Source organism: Clarias gariepinus, chromosome 11 (genome assembly GCF_024256425.1).
Source record: "Clarias gariepinus isolate MV-2021 ecotype Netherlands chromosome 11, CGAR_prim_01v2, whole genome shotgun sequence".
Lineage (NCBI taxonomy): Eukaryota > Metazoa > Chordata > Actinopteri > Siluriformes > Clariidae > Clarias > Clarias gariepinus.
In genome coordinates, this window is record NC_071110.1 from 4419606 (window position 1) to 4439494 (window position 19889).

Consider the following 19889-nt stretch of genomic DNA (forward strand, 5'->3'; position numbering starts at 1 on the left):
TAAACTAAAAATGTTTTACAATGTGTCCCTGAATGAAGGGAGGCTCAAAATCAAAAGTACCAGTCAGTATCTGGTGTGGCCACCAGCTGCTTGAAGTACTGCAGTGCATCTCCTCCTCATGGACTGCCTATTGCGGACAGTCTGAGCACTGATGGAGGGATTGTGTGTTCCTGGTGTGACTCGTGCAGTTGTTGTGGCCATCCTGTACCTGTCACGCAGGTGTGATATTCGGATATACCGATCCTGTGCAGGTGTTGTTACACGCACTCTAAAAAATAAAACTGTGCTGAACTCAATTTTTTTGGTGAAACATTTTTACACTTAAAAATATTGAGTAAATATAAAAAAATATTAAAATTATGTAAAATATACTTCATGAGTTGAGTACAAGTCAGTAAAAAAATTAAGTAGACCTGAATAACTATATTTAGTACAATGATGTACAAAATTAAGTAAATGTAATGAAAATCAGAAGTTAATGCAAAGTGAAAATGAGTAAAATAATTGAGTAGATATAATTGAAATGGAAGGTAGAAGATACTGAAAATTATACTATTATTTAACACACAAATGTGCTACATTTACTAAATATTTTAACTGAATGAAAAAAAAAACAATACACACATTACCATTTTAATTAAACATTTATTTGCCAAATTTGACAAGACATGAAGTCTAAACTCAACCTGGTTTACATGCAAATGACATGTAACAAGATCATAAACAATGAGCTGGATTTATCTTATTAGTAAACAGTTTCACAAACAATACTTCTGCCACAAGTATTATACAGTTAACATGTGGAAAGTAGACTTTTGTATTAGAATCTAATGAGTCACATTTTACATCTGAAAGATTGCACACCTTCACACTTCAGTTTCCTGCAAACTGTGGGATCCATACAAATGTGTGTGCAGACCTTCTCAGGTCTAAAAGAAGCAATGACAGTCTAAATGAACACAGGACACTAAATATCCATGACCAACAGGACCATGCTTCACTCCATAATGATCGAAATTCCTTTTGATGATGCGACAAATGCACACAGTTTACACCGCCATCCCATAATGCTGGCACCTAAAAAAGGAACAATAGCATACAAGTAAGTACAAGTGTGACTGTTAATATAAAGTCTACCAGACTGGTAAAATAGCAATTCCGTTCAAATACATACTTTTTGGACTAATATACATCATCACACTGATCTACGAGTGGTGTTTAAGTCAAAGCGCGACTTGTGATGAAAATTCTCGTAAGACGAAGACGTAAAACTGATTTGATTTTACGTAGCCCATTGGTGGTAAAATTCCGGTGAACATTTCAGTGGAATGCTTTTACACAAAACGGACTGCTTTGATTAACAAAGGCATTTTGCTCTTACAGAACAGTGCACAACCTCATACATAGAAAAAAATATAGAGAGAGAAATAAAGGGGGTGTTCTGTTATTCTGCACAATCAATGGTCCCGCTCTGACTTGAATGTCCCTTGTACATGTTTTTGTCCCTTGTATAAAAATGATACCCAACTTTATTTATGCATGACTATCAACTATATCAATTTTTTACTTTGGTTAATGGAAAATCTAGTATACTCGAGTGGAAAACTTGTATAGTCTAGACTTATTATAGGTAAAGTGAAATATTTTAAGCCTTGTTTTAATTTCTATCTTTGATTCAATGGTTACACATTTAATACTTCTGTAACATTTAAAAAGTTGACATTTACCTCCTGTTTTATCTCCATTCAACTTCTCTTCATTAGTGGTGTTGGTGCTGTGAAAGAGATATAGAAAAAATAAATAACATGTTTCACACAAACACAAAATCAATCAGTTTTAGTTTCTTTTACTTACATATCAGAACATACATATTTTCACTAAATCTTTATATTTCATAGTGTAGCGTTTTTACGCCGGAAAGGATGGTGGAGAGACGAGTGAGCTTATTTGCTGCCCAATGCAATGGCTGGGAGTACTTTATTAGGCACACAGCAGTATAGCATGAACAGCACCTTCACTCAGGAGCCTACATCCAATTCAGCCTCAGCATGAACCGGAGCACATTTCACACGTCACACCCTCAACACACACACAACAGGGCCGAAGTCACTAACCCAAACACCTTTCCCCATCATGGTGAACATACCGACATCCCCGCAAGGCATGCTGGTCGTCAGCTGCCGCCCCGCCCACGCCACAATAGCTTTAGTTACTAGTACAGTACTTACCACATTTATTTTATAACATCTGCTGCTGCGTGCTCAGTGTTTAATCATGTTAAAAATACTCATATACAGTAACGGATAAAACACTGCCAGAACCCGGACACTGCACCTCATTTCTGCTGTTTAAACCGGATTTGTTCTGAGTTTCTTCCTTAAAGTGTCGGAGTGAAATGAGCAGACTCGCGGTTTAGTGTGTGAGGTGTGTAATGTTACACATGCGGTAATTATTTAAACATGTTAGTTTTATATCCCCGCCACAGTGGCAGTTGGCTACGCAAAATCAGCGCATTTGGCGGGAGAAATTCAAATATTGCGGCAAAACCGCCGCCGGTTACACCGAGAAACCCTGACATGCACGCGCTGCTGCTTGGTGTTAAATCTCCTTTTACACCAGATTTTAAGTGTCTGTATTAACCGCGCTTAAGCTGAGCAGTTTGGTGGTTGGAACAAACAAGCTAAATCACACTGAACTACAGGACTGGCCTGTTGCTAGCTATCGTTAGCTCTGTAGCTCGGCTGTGACAGGATTCAGAACAGTAACTCACACCCTATAAAGTTGTGTGTGCAGGCAGACAGTGTCATTATTACAGTAACTTGTGTTAGCTGTTTACTCACCAGGATTTGTAAGGAGTGTTCCAGAATGTTCCAGGTGCTTCATGTCCATTCTCACATCTTCACAGCCTTCTTGTCTCTGATGTTCCACCAGATTTCCCATGAGCACTTGCACAGGGCAATTTACTCAATTATTTAAGTTTTTGTTGTTAAACATAAAGAATATTGAGTTGGAATAAGTGATAATTGTAGTTCTTGAAACTAATCAGTACAGTTACTCCATTACCAGATATTTTAATTGAAATGTATCAAAAAATATTAAGTGCATGTTAAAAATATAATTAAGTTAGTCAAATACTGATTTTTACTAGTGAAGTAAACTTAAATTATAGTGTAAATTTAAGACAAAATTAATAGTTGTTATTTTAGGCATTTATTTTGATTTGTCTAACTCAAACAATCATGTATGTGACTTTTAGAGATTTTATTAAGGTAACATAACTTTTTTATAACTGTGAAATTTACAAGGCCACAGAATCATTTTTTAGAGTGCGTGGTCTTCCACTGCGAGGATGATCAGCTGTCCTTTCTGTCTCCCTGTAGCGCTGTCTTAGGCGTCTCACAGTGCGGACATGGCAATTTATTGCCCTAGCCACATCAGCAGTCCTCATGCCCCCCTGCAGCATGCCTAATGCACGTTCACGCAGATGAGCAGGGACCCTGGGCATCTTTCTTTGGGTGTTTTTCACAGTCGGTAGACAAGTCTCTTTAGTGTCCTGCGTTTTTAGAACTGTGACCTTAAATGCCTACTTTCTGTAAGCTGCTAAGGTCTTAACGACCATTCCACGGGTGCATGTTAATTAATTGATTATGGTTAATTGAACATGCATGGAAAACATTGTTTAAACCTTTTACAATGAAGATATGTAAAGTTATTTGGATTTTTACAACATTATTGTTGAAATACAGTCCTGAAAAAAAGACGTTTCTTTTTTTGCTGTGATGATATATATATATATATATATATATCATTTTTCTTAACTGACTATGACTACTTTTATTTTTTTTTTAAATGTCATAAATCAATCTGCCATATGCACCATCATGGTGTTTCTTTGCTAGCTATTCATTCCACTCAATCACTGCAAGGTGGTCAAAAAGGAAACTCTCAGTCCGAATTCCCCTAAGTCTCTAAATCTGCTCCTTGTGGGATCTCCATGCCCTCTCAATTTGCTGGGTATGGGCACCAATGTGGGGATCTACATACCACCTGCTGTGGTTGACAGTGTGATGGTTGTACCCTAATGCAGGGAGTATACAGCATGCCACTCGTCACTGATAATAGACGACCCAGGACTCATATGATGGGCAATCTCTCCATAAGATGTAGAATAGGTTTTCCAGATCTTCTCTGCTGATTTAGCCTCACACCTAACATCCCAAAGACCCACTTCTTTCTTTTCCATTTTACTAAGAGTTGTTGCTTAACTGCCTGCAATGCTGTCATCCATCAGGTCTATCTGCCGTAACCGTAGACCCTGTGTAAACCTTCAAAGGCAAATAGAACATGTACTTTTTATGTAGGCCTTTATGTAAAATAATTGACACTGTATGCCATATTTTAAATTTTACACATTTTATTAAAATTATAAAAAAGACAGCAACAAAGTGAATTTATATCTTCATATTTATGTTTCTACTGTTATTAGTTGCCTACATGTACATGAATTTCACCCACTTGCTAAAGGAGACCTTTGATGCACTGAAGATTGATTTGTGCCTGACAGAAATTTGTTTTGCCCTTTCCTCATGAGCTGCTTGTCGACAAATCCTATTTTTAAAAACATATACTAATCATGGACGTTGGACAAAGTTTAACTCGCGCTTTTAAACGTCATCAGCGGACGGAACGAATACCAAAGTCGTGCATTTATGCCAAGCAAAGTTGAAAAGGCGTGTGGGCCCCGGCCAAGAGGAACGCCAACTTGAACACGGAAACACTGGCTGCCACGGCCGTCAGTGGCACTAGCGGTGAGTATATTGTTTGTTTGGCACGAATTATGGGTGATGGGTAGCATAAGGTCATAAGTTCGGGGGCGCGCAGAGGGGCGGAGCCGCGCCGCGCTGCATGCATTTTCCTGCCTGTTAACAGGTGACTTGTGTAATGAGGATTTTAATTCTCTTAATGTACAGGGCAGGGCGGTATGAAAGTTTGTTGGACAACAGTATAGATAATAAAACCATCTTCCTTTATTGAATGATGTACAATTATTTTCAATTAGGTGCGTCCATGGCCCCCACTGCACAGATGGTAAAGAAAAGAAAATCCCACGAGTTGGAGATGTGTAAGCTGAGATTGGAGTGTCAAAGGGAGAAGATTGATGAGCTGACCAGGGAGAGAGACTATCTAAAAGAGCAACTGGCATTAGGTTAGTCTCCCATCACACAACATCTATTCAAATGATAGTACAGTTAACTTATTATGTGATTTTATCTTTGTGGTCCTGTGTGCTATTACTGCTAGCTGTGAACCTTATGTATGTATATGTATTTGTATTTATTTTAACAGCTCATAGAAGAGAGGCCACAGGTTCCATCAATCCCCTTGTCTTCAAATTCCTCTAGTGACAGCTCATCTGAATCTTCCTCTGATATTATGTCTGACTCCTCCTCTAAGACATCCTCATCAGATAGGGACAGAAAGAAGAAAAGGAAGAAGAGGATAAAGATGAAGATCAAAGGGAAAAGTATGGAAAGAAGTCAAAGAAAATAGAAGCAAAGACTTGTCAGAGAGGTTAGAATGTTATTTTCACCCTTTCCACTGACAGTGTTTTAAATATGCCACTGCTTATGACTGCTGTACAAGTGTTTCTGTATTGGCTGGTTCTTTCTGCATGATTACTTAATTCTGGAAAAAGTAACTACTAGCAAACTACATTAACTACCGTTAAGAGAAATATTATTTAATAGCTGAAGTACTTAAAAAAATTAATCTGCTCTGAACTTTGTAGAACTTTGTAGAATGTATCATACTGTAGATAAAAACAATGTTTCAGTCTAAGAATGAGCAAAAATATTAAAACCAAATGCCAATATTTTCTCTAAATTATAGCTCAAAACCCACAGCAAGTGGTGGCCCGATACAAGAAAATTCTTCGGCACTTTAGTAAAGGGACCATGTCAGCTGCTTTCAAGCATGTTGGGGTGGACTGGAACACAGTGGTTGTCACTGCCCTAATAGCAGAGCTGTACATCACCGCACCTGTCAAATATCAGGAACTTCTTAAAAACCACAGCAGTCAAGTTAAACGTGGTGTGTTTGCCACACAGTGTGGTGCTGCCATTCTGGAGGATCCAGCTATAGAAGACACCATCAAAACCTTTAAGGCATCTGGAAAGCTGCTGCCTTTAAAAGAGAAGTTAACTGAGTTCACATTAAGCTGGTACAGTGGGTCAAAACGCATCCACTATATATTGTACACTGCAGTTCTCTAATGTTTTAAAGTTGGTATTCAGGTCGTAAAATTTTTAATATTTATTTATTTTTTTTTACTATATTATTGTTTTATTTATACAGATTCTATGTGTTGTATTTTGACACTTCTGTGAACCAGTATTTTTATTTAGCAATATTTACATTTTACAGAATTATATTTTTAATATCAGATTGCTGACCCTTATTTCATTTTATTCTAGAGTTTTTTGGAAGTTTAAAATTTTGCATTCTTTTAGACTCTGCATTGAATTCTTGCTTAGCCAAGTTAACTGTTGCAAGAACCTTTGTAAGGGTTAACCCCTAGAGGGCGCCAAAGCGCCCAAAGTCAGTTTTTTTGTTATGTTATAGGTTGATTAAAGAGAAACTTCAGTTTCCAGGCTGGACCACGGTCAGGTGACGTAGGCATTCACCTGAACCGAGGAAAGTAATTATGTTATTATAAATAGCCTGACTGAAAGCCAGTCAGGCGTCTAGCTTCTGTTGTTGTAGTTGTTATTATACTTAAGGTTTATGTTGGTTGGGTTTATGTTAAGCAGTTACATTAAAGCGTCATACGCGCTATAAAGAAAGAGCTTTACTTATTTTGTGTATTAAGTTAAATAAAAGTCTTTATTAAACCACCAGCTCGCCTCTGCAGTTATGCCTAAACACTCACACCGACTGAGGAACCGTGACACTCTTGAGTTTGAAATGTAGAATTGATTTGGATTTTGCCAAACTGAAAGATTTTATGTGGAATTTTTGTTGCACTTTTTTACGACCATGTTTACCTTTGCAAAAAAAAACTTTTTACTATGTTTGCTATTTTTCATTTAGTAGTTTTTTATATGGGATTGCAGAGTTTAATTTTTCTATTTTATATCAAGTATTAAGTTGAAGTTACATTCTTTGTAATAAATATTTGTATGTTCTCTATCAATCTGTGTTGTTTCTTCTTTTCTGCTGAGACCATAACTGAGCCTTTAAATCTCCTTTGTAAATGCTTTACAAAACATGAATAGTCCTCACTTTAGATTAGCTTACAACAATAGTTAACTAGCAAGTACTAAATGAGTTTTAACTATTCAAATAAATTCTGATTTATATCAGGGATATGTGTTTATAAAGCATTTGTTACCACAGTATCAGTACATCTAAACAACTAGATGTACATTTAAATAGTTTATTAGTTATTTACCTACACTTGTAAATCCTGTAAATTATCTTATGACCCACTCACAACCTATCTATTACTGGTTTATATGTAATTTACTACTTCTTTGAAAAATAAGTATTGCAAGTAAATGCAATTATCAAAGACATAAATATGCTTTGTGATCAGTACTAAAGCATTCATAACGGCATTTATAAAGTGGTTGCTAATGCCGATTAATGTAGAAGCGATGCTTACTAAATGATAAACAAAGTATTTAGACATGCTTACCAAATGCTTCATAGTGTGCAGTTATTATAAATTGTTACCGTTTTATTTACTCATTTGGAATACATTAGAATAAATGCTTCCTTATGAGTCCAAATTATTTGCAGTGTTAGTTATTTGCACTCTCATCTAATAATTCTTAAATTCTTTAATAATGCTATGCTTAGATAGTACGAGTTGATAAACTTTAATGGTTTAAGGAAATCGGTTTCCTCAAACAGTTTAAGTTGAATTAACTTATCGGGTTTTACAGTGGATAAATATCATGGCAATAGTGCACTTTCAATTACTTTTGAATTGGTGTCATTCTGGTAAAGAATGATTGTATAGCATACTTTTTGAAGAGCACAAGGTTTCATTTACAGTGTTTCGGGTTTCTTGATATAAACACGGTCAAAATGGAACATACAGAGTCAAAAAAATATCTACGATACCAAAAATTATTAATAATTCAGTGGTGCCAAATATGTTTTTTATATTTTTATTTGCAAATCACAAGGCTATATATACATATAACTACATAACTTGTTTTATTAAGAGTGCATGTGGTACACTGCTTCCACTCCCGAAAAAGCCAAATATTTGTGTTCATGTTGACAGCATGACCACAAATTTATTTACATAATAATTGACCTAATAATGCATTTACATCTTAATTCCATATAATACTTTTTTATTGTAGCTTTCAGCTTTCTGTTAAATAGAAGAAATCTTTCTTTGTATAAATGTTAAACTTGTTTGTCGAATTTGCCTTGTTTGCAACCCATAAATTAAAGGGTTAATAATTGGAGGAAATATAACAATTGATACTGCAAAGATCCTTCTTAAGTGTGGAGATGCTGATTCAAACCTGTGAGAAATTAGTGAACATAATACGTTAATCTCAAAACTCAGATAAACAACTAAATGTGTGCCACAAGTGTGTATTGCCTTACTTATAGATTTTGCCTGTTTAGTAGAAAAACAAGTAATTAGGATTTTGATATATGTTAATGATATTATAAATATGGAAGAAGTATGTACAAGAGCTATAGTAAACAAACCATAATAGTTAACCACACTTATATCCTCACAGCTTAACTTCATTAAAGAGGGATTATTGCAGAACGTGTCCACTATGTTTGTCCTGCAAATTTCTTTGCTCGTTGTAAGCATAAATAAACATCCAACCATAGCAAAACTTAGTGACCACACCATAAAAATAAGTTTCACTAAGGTGACCCTTCTCATAATAGTGTGGTATCTTAAAGGCTCGCAAATGGCAATATATCTGTCAAAGGCCATAACAGTAAGAAATAATGGAGATCCAGTGCCATAAATGTGAATGAAGAATCCTTGTAATACACAGGCAGGATAAGAGATTTCTCTACTCTGAGACAATGTACTACAAATGAGTTGGGGATAAAAAGCTGTAGCTCCTGTAATGTCACATATAAACAAATTAAAGAGCAGGATGTACATTGGCTTATGCAGATCCCTTTTTAAAACAATAGTCAAAAGTAGCATGGACTGACACAACAAGATTAAACAGTATGCAATTATGGCAAAAAATAATAAAGCAATGCCACCAGACGGTGGTATGTCCATTGATTCCAAGGTCAGAGTAACCATAAAACGTGCTGAAATATTGTGAGACATGTCTCCCTTCCTTCCTTTGGAACTTTAAACCCTAAAAAAATATATAGCACGATTTTATAAGAATAAGTCTGTTGAGGACTAATTCACTGAAAATACCACAGCCTTATAATACTCACAAACTGAACAGATCTGAAAAAGGTGCTTATTTATACCATGCAGGAATCTACACTCTCTGGATCTCAGCTTGTTGTTTTTATTTCACAGGTTGAACTGTTCTCAAATCCCAGTTGCTGACACAAGTGTACATGGGATTAAGTGTACTCTGACCTCTAGCATCAAACAAGGCATTTTCGCCCACAGGACTGCCGCATACTGGATGTTTTTCCCTTTTTACATCATTCTTTGTAAACCCTAGAAATGGTTGTGAAAATCCCAGTAACTGAGCAAATTGTGAAATACTCAGACCGGCCCATCTGGCACCAACAACCATGCCATGCTCAAAATTGCTTAAATCACCTTTCTTTCCAATTCTGACGTTCAGTTTGGAGTTCAGGAGATTGTCTTTACCAGGACCACACCCCTAAATGTATTAAAGCAACTGTCATGTGATTGGTTGATTAGATAATTGCATTAATGAGAAATTGAACAGGTGTTCCTAATAATCCTTTAGGTGAGTATATATATATATATATATATATATATATATAGGTCCTTCTCAAAAAAAACTAGCATATTGTGATAAAGTTCATTATTTTCTGTAATGTACTGATAAACATTAGACTTTCATATATTTTAGATTCATTACACACAACAAGTAGTTCAAGCCTTTTATTGTTTTAATATTGATGATTTTGGCATACAGCTCATGAAAACCCAAAATTCCTATCTCAAAAAATTTGCATATCATAAAAAGGTTCTCTAAACGAGCTATTAACCTAATCATCTGAATCAACTAATTAACTCTAAACACCTGCAAAAGATTCCTGAGGCTTTTAAATACTCCCAGCCTGGTTCATTACTCAAAACCGCAATCATGGGTAAGACCTGACTGCTGTCCAGAAGGCCATCATTGACACCCTCAAGCAAGAGGGTAAGACACAGAAAGAAATTTCTGAACGAATAGGCTGTTCCCAGAGTGCTGTATCAAGGCACCTCAGTGGGAAGTCTGTGGGAAGGAAAAAGTGCGGCAGAAAACGCTGCACAACGAGAAGAGGCGACCTGACCCTGAGGAAGATTGTGGAGAAGGACCGATTCTAGAACTTGGGGGACCTGCGGAAGCAGTGGACTGAGTCTGGAGTAGAAACATCCAGAGCCACCATGTACAGGCCTGTGCAGGAAATGGGCTACAGGTGCCGCATTCCCCAGGTCAAGCCACTTTTGAACCAGAAACAGCGGCAGAAGCGCCTGACCTGGGCTACAGAGAAGCAGCACTGGACTTTTGCTCAGTGGTCCAAAGTACTTTTTTTGGATGAAAGTGAATTTTGCATGTCATTCGGAAATCAAGGTGCCAGAGTCTGGAAGAAGACTGGGGAGAGGGAAATGCCAAAATGCCTGAAGTCCAGTGTCAGGTACCCACAGTCAGTGATGGTCTGGGGTGCCATGTCAGCTGCTTGTGTTGGTCCACTATGTTTTATCAAGGGCAGGGTCAATGCAGCTAGCTATCAGGAGATTTTGGAGCACTTCATGCTTCCATCTGCTGAAAAGCTTTATGGAGATGAAGATTTCATTTTTCAGCACGACCTGGCACCTGCTCATAGTGCCAAAACCACTGGTAAATGGTTTACTGACCATGGCATTACTGTGCTCAATTGGCCTGCCAACTCTCCTGACCTGAACCCCATAGAGAATCTGTGGGATATTGTAAAGAGAAAGTTGAGAGACGCAAGACCCAACACTCTGGATGAGCTTAAGGCCACTATCGAAGCATCCTGGGCCTCCATAACACCTCAGCAGTGCCACAGGCTGATTGCCTCCATGCCACGCCGCATTGAAGCAGTTATTTCTGCAAAAGGATTCTCGACCAAGTATTGAGTGCATAACTGAACATATTTATGTGAAGGTTGACTTTTTTTGTATTAAAAACACTTTTCTATGAGCTGTATGCCAAAATCATCAATATTAAAACAATTAAAAGGCTTGACCTACTTCAGTTGTGTGTAATGAATCTGAAATATACGAAAGTCTAATGTTCATCAGTACATTACAGAAAATAATTAACTTTATCACAATATGCTAATTTTTTTAGAAGGACCTGTATGTATATATATATATATATATATATATATATATATATATATATATATTTGTTGCACCAACGCTATTCATTTATGTTAACAGTATTAAATTATGTTGGACGCAGCTGTAGTAAATAAGTTAGATGAACCTAATAAATTTAATTTGACTGAACCTAAGAACATAAAGTTGGGCCAACAAAGTTGCTTAATGCTGAAAGAAAGCCATTAAATCAGGTGGAAATTCTTTCCATAATTTAATGTTCATTCAACAAGTTATTTTTTTGAGTGTACAATGCATTGTACGTTTCAGTACAAAACATAATTGTCAGATCCCTGTTCAGTTTTTGCCTGAATCAAGGTATTTTTTTAACCAATAAAATCTTGGAAGAGACCTGCATTTTGGTCTGTTCTGATTACCTGACAATAATGGCCTTCATTTTAAAAGCTTATGTTTAAAAGTATTTACTGCAAGTTCCTCTGTATTCTTCTATATACTGCATTTGTCATCAGTATAATATAGTCTGTTAAATTGGTTACTGATGTTTCATCTTTTAAAATAATCAGTAGTTTAAACTGATTCTTAGTGTCCTGTAACTGATATAAAAATTGGTGGCAATTTATCTTATAGAATTATAGAAAACCATTGCTTGTTAGTATGCAGGGCACATAGCATGTCTTCATACAAACTGTAAAGATTTTATGATGGTGCAGCCATATTTTTTTCTTAATATGAACAGTTTGACTATTAGATCGAGGTCCAGTTTGCTTATATCTATTATTTAAACTTAACCATCATTTATTGATTCTACATTGTAACAAAGCTGTGGGAGAGGGGTTCATAGCTTTTTGAACAAACAAATTTCACACTTGTATAACAAGAAAAATATAATTTTTTAATATACAAAATTGTATTCACTTTCATGAAGATATTTATTTAAAAAATGAAAAATTTGCTTCATAGAAAATGTCAAGAATTCATAGGCCCAGAGGTGCATAAAGTAAGTAAGAAAATATATTTTTTATATTTTTAATAATAAAAGGAAATACAGCTTTGCCTCTTCATGAGACCCCCCAAGAACACAAAATAAAATCAATGACATTTTACAATATAAATCTCTGAATATTAACAGCTGCATTACTCTCATATAGGCTCATGAATTTATCATTTATTTTAACATAAAATCCATGTAAGAAGCAGCCATGTTAAGCTGTGTTTGCTGGTGAAGGTCGCATTGGAGAAGCACCATCTACCCCAGAAGGTAAAAGCCTCATCCTGGACTATTACAGCAAGTTCAGCTGTTGAGAGTCTCCTCTGGCCAGTTAACATCAGATTGGCACCAGCTTGAGGTATGGATAATCACTGGTTGCACTATCTCAGTGACCCTCTTTGCGCTGGCAATGAATATGATGGTCAAGGCAGCCGAGACAAAGTGCAGAGGCCCCCTCAGCGAGTCCGGAGTAAGGCAACCTTCCATCAGAGCCTTCATGGACGATCTTACAGTGACAACAACCACGGTACCAGGAGCAAGATGGATCCTCCAAGGGTTAAAGAGGCTCATGGCATGGGCACGTATGAGCTTTAAACCTGCAAAATTCAGATCCTTGTTGCTAAAGAAGGGGAAAGTCACAAATGAATTCCGCTTCAGGCTGGGACAACATCAAATCCCATCAGTCACTGAGAAACCAGTAAAGAGCCTCGGGAAGGTCTTTAACTGTAGCCTCAATGACAGAGACTCCATCAGGGAAACCAGCACTGACATGGAGGGCTGGTTGAGAGCAGTGGATAGATTAAGGCTCCCAGGAAGATTCAAGGCTTGGGTCTACCAACATGGAATCCTCCCAAGACTCCTCTGGCCCCTGCTCATCTATGAGGTCCCCATGACTGTGGTTGAAGGTTTTGAGCAGAAGGTGAGCAGCTATCTACGTAAATGGCTGGGATTGCCACGTAGCTTGATGTATGGGAATGGGAATACTAACAAGCTTAGACTCCCTTTTGGCTCAGTCAGGGAGAGAAGTTTATTGTGGCACGGGCACGGGAACACCTGCAGTATTCTGGATCCAGAGATGCGAAAGTGTCCGGGGCAGGGATTGTCGTTAGGACAGGGAGGAAGTGGAGGGCAGCAGAGGCAGTCCAGCAAGCTGAAACTCGGCTGAAGCACAAGGCCATCCTTGGGACAGTAGTGCAATGCAGAGCCGGACTTGGGAGTCTAACAGCAACCCGGTACGACTTGGCCAGCGGGAGGGAGAGGCAAAGGTTTGTGCAGGAGGAGGTGCGTGCTTCAGTTGATGAGGAGAGAACCAGCAGAGCAGTGGCCATGCGGCAGCAAGGTGCCTGGATGAAGTGGGAGCAGGCGATGGAGCGAATGTCACCTGGAAGGATATCTGGACATGGAACCCCCAGAGAATCAGGTTTTTGATCCAAGGGGTCTACGACATTCTTCCCAGCCCATCTAACCTGTACACATGGGGCAGAGTAGAGACACCGGCATGCTCGCTGTGTTCCAAGCCAGGGACGCTAGAACACATCTTGAGTAGCTGCTCCAAGGCACTAGGCGAGGGCCGGTATCGGTGGAGACACGATCAGGTCCTTAAATCAATCGCTAAGGTAATCAGCAAGGGGATCAAGGACAGCCGATCCCGCCAAGCCACAGCCAAGGCCATTCACTTCATTAAGGAAGGACAAAGGCCAGAGGAAACATCAAAGAGCTGCTCTGCTGGGTAGCTCTCCATGGCCCGAGACTGGGTGATGTCAGTTGACCTAGAGAGGCAACTGAAAATTCCACAACACATCACCCAGTCTACATTGAGACCTGACATCATTTTGGTCTCTGAGGCCACAAGATAGTTATTCTTGCTAGAGCTAACAGTGCCCTGGGAAAATAGGATGGAGGAGGCTCAGGAGAGGAACAGGGAAATAATATCAGGAGCTAGTGGAGCAGTGTCGGATGAATGGGTGGAGGACCAGGTGTATGCCAGTGGAAGTAGGCAGTCAGGGATTTGCCAGCCACACCCTGAGCAAGGCCTATTGTACGCTGGGCATAACAGGCGTCAATCAAAGAAGAGCCATAAGTAGCAACGTGGAGGCAGTGGAGAAAGCATCCAGATGGCTCTGGTTGAAGAGGGGAGAACAGTGGGGGCGGTAGCATGCCACTTGGACACAGGCTGGGGTCTGATCAGCCTCGGTCGGGTCGCCTGGAGGAGGGTGTCTGTTGTAAGACCCGAAACACCCCGGGAGTCCAGGAAACAACACTGATGATGTGTCCAAGGTTGCGCATCAGAAGATGTTTTCTGTTACTGTCACTTAGTCTTAAGAGTCAACAAACTGTTTACAACTCGCCAATGCACTGGAAAGCGCGGTTGCCAGACTAGCTGTTAACATTTGCTCTGGAGAATCTAGAATCCCAGGCACCGACAGTCCATGTATGTCCCAATGTGTGTGATGTACATGGGCTGTCAGTGACAGCCAAATATGATGTCAAATGGCTGACACATCAACATTCAGACTAAACTCATTCTAATAGAAACTTGCACTTCTGGCTCATTGTTTTGAGGTAACATTGTAAAAGTCGAGATGATTCCTTTTGAGATAGCTGTGCTGTGTCTATGCATGCTGTGTACGTGGGCATGTGTGTATGTGAGTGTGGTGAACCATTTTGCTTTGAAACAGCATGCAGTGCATCATTAGGTGTTTAAAGAATTATCAAACGTTGAACGCTCAGTTCCGGATTTTCTTTTGGATTTTTGGTCTTGTGTTCCCAAAATGAAGTGTCCCTGTATAGTATTTTTTTTTTATTAAAGTATGAGTAGAATGTACTCTCATTTTGCATAGAAAACCTCATGAATAATATGGTAAAATAAAGCGAAATTTACAAAGGTAGAGAAAAAAAGTGTTTGGCAGTAAGGCATGAAATTTTATTATTAATTGTACGGCAAATTATTTGCTTTTTGTTGCTGATGTGAATAATAACTTGCTCAACTGTACCTTCAAAATATCACATAAAATAATTTAGTTCATTTATAATTCTGCTTTAGATGTAGGTTTTGGTCTTAAATGTAGACAATTACAAGCTGCCACTGTTTATGATCGCACAATGAATATATGCTATTACATTTTATTAATATAAAGAACTCTATATAATTCTCTATTTAAGGAACCTTTTAAAAACAATAGTTATAATAGTTAACGACAATAGTTACATGCAGCAGGGACTTGAACAATATTTAAGGCCAATGTTTCCATAGTCAGAACAGAGCAGGAAAAAAATATAGTAAGTAAATTAAGATACCTACAGTAGCTGGCAAGTATTTTTTTCCATACAATAGTGTTGTGTTTCACTTCACGGAAATAACTGTGTATACATTTGCAGTTAGATATTTCAACATATCCATCATCATCAATATTAGCCTTTCATGTTGAATTGGTCTCTCTGGTGAAGAATGATTGTATGGCATACTTCCTAAAGAATTTGGAGCACACAATTTTATTTTTTATAGATTTTTTTATTTTATTTTGTGTTTCCTGATATACATAAACACAGGGTCACATGTGCAATGGGACAGTTTCAAAATATACATACAATCCTATTAGATTAATAATTCTGTGGGGGGAAAAATCAGACCCCCTGACTTGTGTGCCACATTTTTGCATTGCCTTACTTATAGATTATGACTGCTTAGTAGGAAAACCAGTAATTAGTATTTTAACACTGCACAGTATATGTTAATGATGTTAATAATAGTGAAGAGAGTTGTAAAAGGGCCAAATTAAACAAGCCATAATAGTTAGCTGGTCTTATATTCTCACAATTTAACTTCATTAAAAAGGGATTATTGCAGAATGTGCCCCCTGTCATCAGAATGTGGTATCTCAAATGGCAATATATTTGTTGAAGGCCATAACTGTGAGAAATAAGGAAGATAATTTTGCATAGATGTGAATGAGGAATCCTTTATTATGAGACATGTCTCCTTTCCTGCCTTTACAACTTAAAACCTTGGGGAAAATATTAGAACAAGATTAGATATCTTAGAATAAGTATGTTGAGAACTAATTCACTGAAAATACGCAGTCTAATGATACTTACAAACTGGACATAACTGAGATAAATGTATTTATTTTTATCGCTCGGGCATCAACACTATCTGGATCTCAGCTTGTTTTTATCTCACGGGTATTTTTTTTTTTTTAATGTTGTTGACACTAGTGTACTTGGGATTGTGGGTTTATGAGATCTCTTTGGATTTTTGCTCATGTGGTCTAATAAAAAAGGAAATAAATACATATTGTTAATAATAACATAACAATAATAATAATAATATTAAAAATAATAAGTCTTGTGATAGCTTGGCACTCTGTCTAGGCTGTACTCTGCCTTGTGCCTTGAAGTCTTCTAGGACTCCCATGACTCGATACAAGATAAATGATATAGAAAATGAATAAATGAATGAATAAATGAATGAAGGCGAAGGAGATAATATGCAGGTCTGTCTTTGGAGGTACATTTGGAAGCATGGACAGGATATGATTTTATTCATGTTGTTTGGTAGAAATAATTGGATTTTCCTTAAAATTGTAACTTTGACATAAAGTTTCTCCTGCTCCGAAGCTGTAAAAGGCGGAGGACAGAAGGCTTCAAGAACAACAGGGTGCATGTTTGAAATGGAACTTTCGGAAGATAGTTCAGGGGCAAAGTCCAGGCAGGATGGGGAGACTGACAAGGCGCACAGATCCCCAATCCTCTTGAGAGAGGTAATGGCCATAAGAAAAACCATCTTAAGAGTCAGAAGCCTGTCAGGCGCTGACTCTGGTGGTTCAAAAGGAGTGTTAATTAGACCTTTGAGCACGATAGATAAAAGCCATGAAGGGGTCGTAGCTCTAGTGGGTGGCCTTAACCGTTTAGCTCCACGAATAAAACGGGCAACTAAAGGATGTTTTCCCACAGTAATTACCTCGATTGGAACGTGGCTGGCTGAAATAGCGGCCACGTACGTCCTGAGGGTACTAGGGCACAAGCCCGAGGACAACTTATCTTGCAGGAACTGAAACAATTCGGCAGTGGACTGGGTCTACCTGATTCGTCATGCACCAACTTTCGAAAACATTCCATTTGAGGGTATAAGCTTTCCTAGTGGAGGAAACTCTAGCGGCTAAAATAGTGTCAATAACGCTGGCTGGGAGACCAGCTTGATTTAGTTGGTCCCGTTCAGGGGCCAAACATGAAGGTTCCAAATCTCGGGTCGGGGATGAAATATTGTCCCCTGCATCTGAGACAGAAGATCCCTCCTCACTGGAATCATCCAAGGTGAGCCATCAAGGAGAGATATTAAATCCGAGAACCATACTCTAGCCGGCCAACGGGGCGCTATCAGTAAGAGGCGCAAACCGTGTTGACGGACCCTCGCCAGGACTCCCGGGAGCAGAGGTATTGGAGGAAACACATAAAAGCGTAAATTGGGCCACGTATGGGCCATCGCGTCCAGACCCAGGGGAGCTGGATGAGTCAGAGAGTAGTAGAGGGGACATTGTGCTGTCTCTTGGGAGGCAAAGAGGTCCACCTCTGCTCACAGCTTGTCTGGACAGTAAATCTGCTCCCACATTCATGTACCCTGGAATGTAAATCACCCTGAGGGACAGGAACTTGTCCTGTGCCCATAGCAGAACCTAATGCGCTAGCTCGTTTAAGCGGCGCAAGTGCAGTCCGCCCTGGCGAATTATTTAGGAGACTACCGATGTGTTGTCCGCCCACACTAGGACATGGTAGCCTCTCAGCTGCTGGAGGAAGTGCTGTAGGGCCAAAAATAGAGCCATCATTTCGAGGCAATTGATAGGCCATGCGAGAAGATGACTTCTCCAGTGCCCTTGAGCTGGACGGCCATCCAAGACCGCGCCCCAGCCGGTAAGGGAAGCGTCTGTCGTTAGCATTTTGTGACGACCAGACGGACCTAAAGTGGGACCCAAGGTAATAAACCGGGGTCTGAACCACATAGACGTCCTTCAAGGGATTCGCCTTCGGGGGTTGGCCCTTGTATGAAATCCCCTGGGTCTTAGCCACAACTGAAAAGCTCTCATGTGCAGAAGGCCCAAAGGTATCACCGTGGATGCAGCTGCCATGAGGCCTAAACATTTTTGAAAGTGATATACAGTCACTATCTGGTCTAGTCTGATTTCCTTGAGGGCGCTGAGGATGGATTCGACACGAGCGGGACTATTGTGCCTGCATAGTAATCGAATCCCATCTGACACCCAAGTATGTTGTCCTCTGAGCCGGAACTAGAACGCTTTTGGTAGCATTGAGTCTCAAACTCAGTGAATGGAGATAAGCTAGAATGGCATCGCGATGTCGGAGCGCTAGCTGCTGAGACTGGGCCAGGATTAGTCAGTCGTCTATGTAATTGAGGATATGGATGCCCTGAAGTCGCAAGGGAGCCAGGACAGCATCCATACATTTTGTATATGTGCGGAGTAACAGAGCTAGACCGAATGGAAGGACCCGATACTGGTAAGCTTCTCTCCCTAAAGAGAACCTCAGGAACTTCCTGTGTTGTGGCAAAACTTTTATGTGAAAGTATGCGTCCTTTAAATCTATCGTCACAAATCAATCTTCTGGTTGGATTTGCGAGACAATCATATTGATTGTTAACATTTTGAATCTGTACTTTTTGAGATAGCGGTTCAACCTGCAAAGATTAAAAATCAGACGCAGCCCCCCGTCTTTCTTGGGGACCAGAAAAATAATGACTGTAGTAGCCTGACTCCCTTTCTGGAGGAGGAACCTGTTCTATGGCTCCCTTCTTCAGCAACGCCTGGAGTCTGGAGTTCAGCAGATGCGCTCTTTCCAGTATCACAGAAGTGTAGACCACGCCGTTGAAACGCGGAGGGTGATGAGCAAACTGAATCCTGTAGCCTTTCTCTACAGTCTTTAGCACCCAGGGAGATATGCCTGGCAGTAGCTTCCACGCTGCCAGTTTTTCCGAAAGGGGTACAAGTTTTAGTACGCGGGGGGGGGGTGTTAGTGGTTCGGCATCCTGGAATATAGCAGGATATAACCGAGGCACTAACATATCTCTGAAGGTGATGCACCCCTGGGGGGGGGCATTCTCTTATAGGAAAGAGCGTTGAGTGCCATTCCCCGGGGGGGGGATCACCCCCACAGTCCTGGGCGCATCTTTGAAAAGAAGACAGTGCGGCGATCTGATCTTTTGGAGGTGGCCTGTGAGTGGCGACGAGCCGTACCCCAGTCCTTACGGGGGGGGTGCCCAGCTGCTGACGCTCTCCTTTTGTGCCTCTTGCCTGGCGAGAATCAGATCTGGTCGAGGCTGGGTGGCTGAAGGCCTCGACTCTTGAGCACAGCGTGGGAGAAATTTCCCAAAAGTCTGTTCATACA

The 19889-nt window shown here is 39.5% G+C and overlaps 2 protein-coding genes and 1 long non-coding RNA gene across 3 annotated transcripts; 1 reads left to right on the forward strand and 2 right to left on the reverse strand.

Moving 5' to 3' along the window:
- Nucleotides 1-917: 917 nt before the first annotated feature.
- LOC128532782 (uncharacterized) lies at nt 918-2919 on the reverse strand. Its single transcript, XR_008361321.1, has 3 exons — nt 2841-2919; nt 1728-1774; nt 918-1077 (listed from the first exon to the last, which is right to left on the reverse strand). It is a non-coding gene; the product is annotated as an uncharacterized LOC128532782 (long non-coding RNA).
- A 2148-nt stretch (nt 2920-5067) lies between these two features.
- LOC128533245 (uncharacterized) lies at nt 5068-6272 on the forward strand. The gene is made up of 4 exons (XM_053507501.1): nt 5068-5206; nt 5302-5314; nt 5403-5524; nt 5890-6272. Exons 1-4 carry the CDS (start codon nt 5068-5070, stop codon nt 6270-6272), a joined length of 657 nt encoding a protein of 218 aa, XP_053363476.1.
- A 2117-nt stretch (nt 6273-8389) lies between these two features.
- On the reverse strand, nt 8390-9331 carry LOC128533578 (olfactory receptor 52B2-like). Its single transcript, XM_053507865.1, has one exon. The coding sequence runs from the start codon at nt 9329-9331 to the stop codon at nt 8390-8392; it is 942 nt and encodes a 313-aa protein (XP_053363840.1).
- Between the last annotated feature and the right edge of the window lie 10558 nt (nt 9332-19889).

Excerpts from the sequence above, each read along its gene's own strand:
- LOC128533245 (XM_053507501.1), top strand. The coding sequence starts at position 5,068 with ATGGCCCCCACTGCACAGATGGTAAAGAAAAGAAAATCCCACGAGTTG. Across the intron at positions 5,525-5,889 it reads GATGAAGATCAAAGGGAAAA|CTCAAAACCCACAGCAAGTG; the intron begins GTATGGAAAGAA and ends TCTAAATTATAG.
- LOC128533578 (XM_053507865.1), bottom strand. The coding sequence starts at position 9,331 with ATGTCTCACAATATTTCAGCACGTTTTATGGTTACTCTGACCTTGGAA.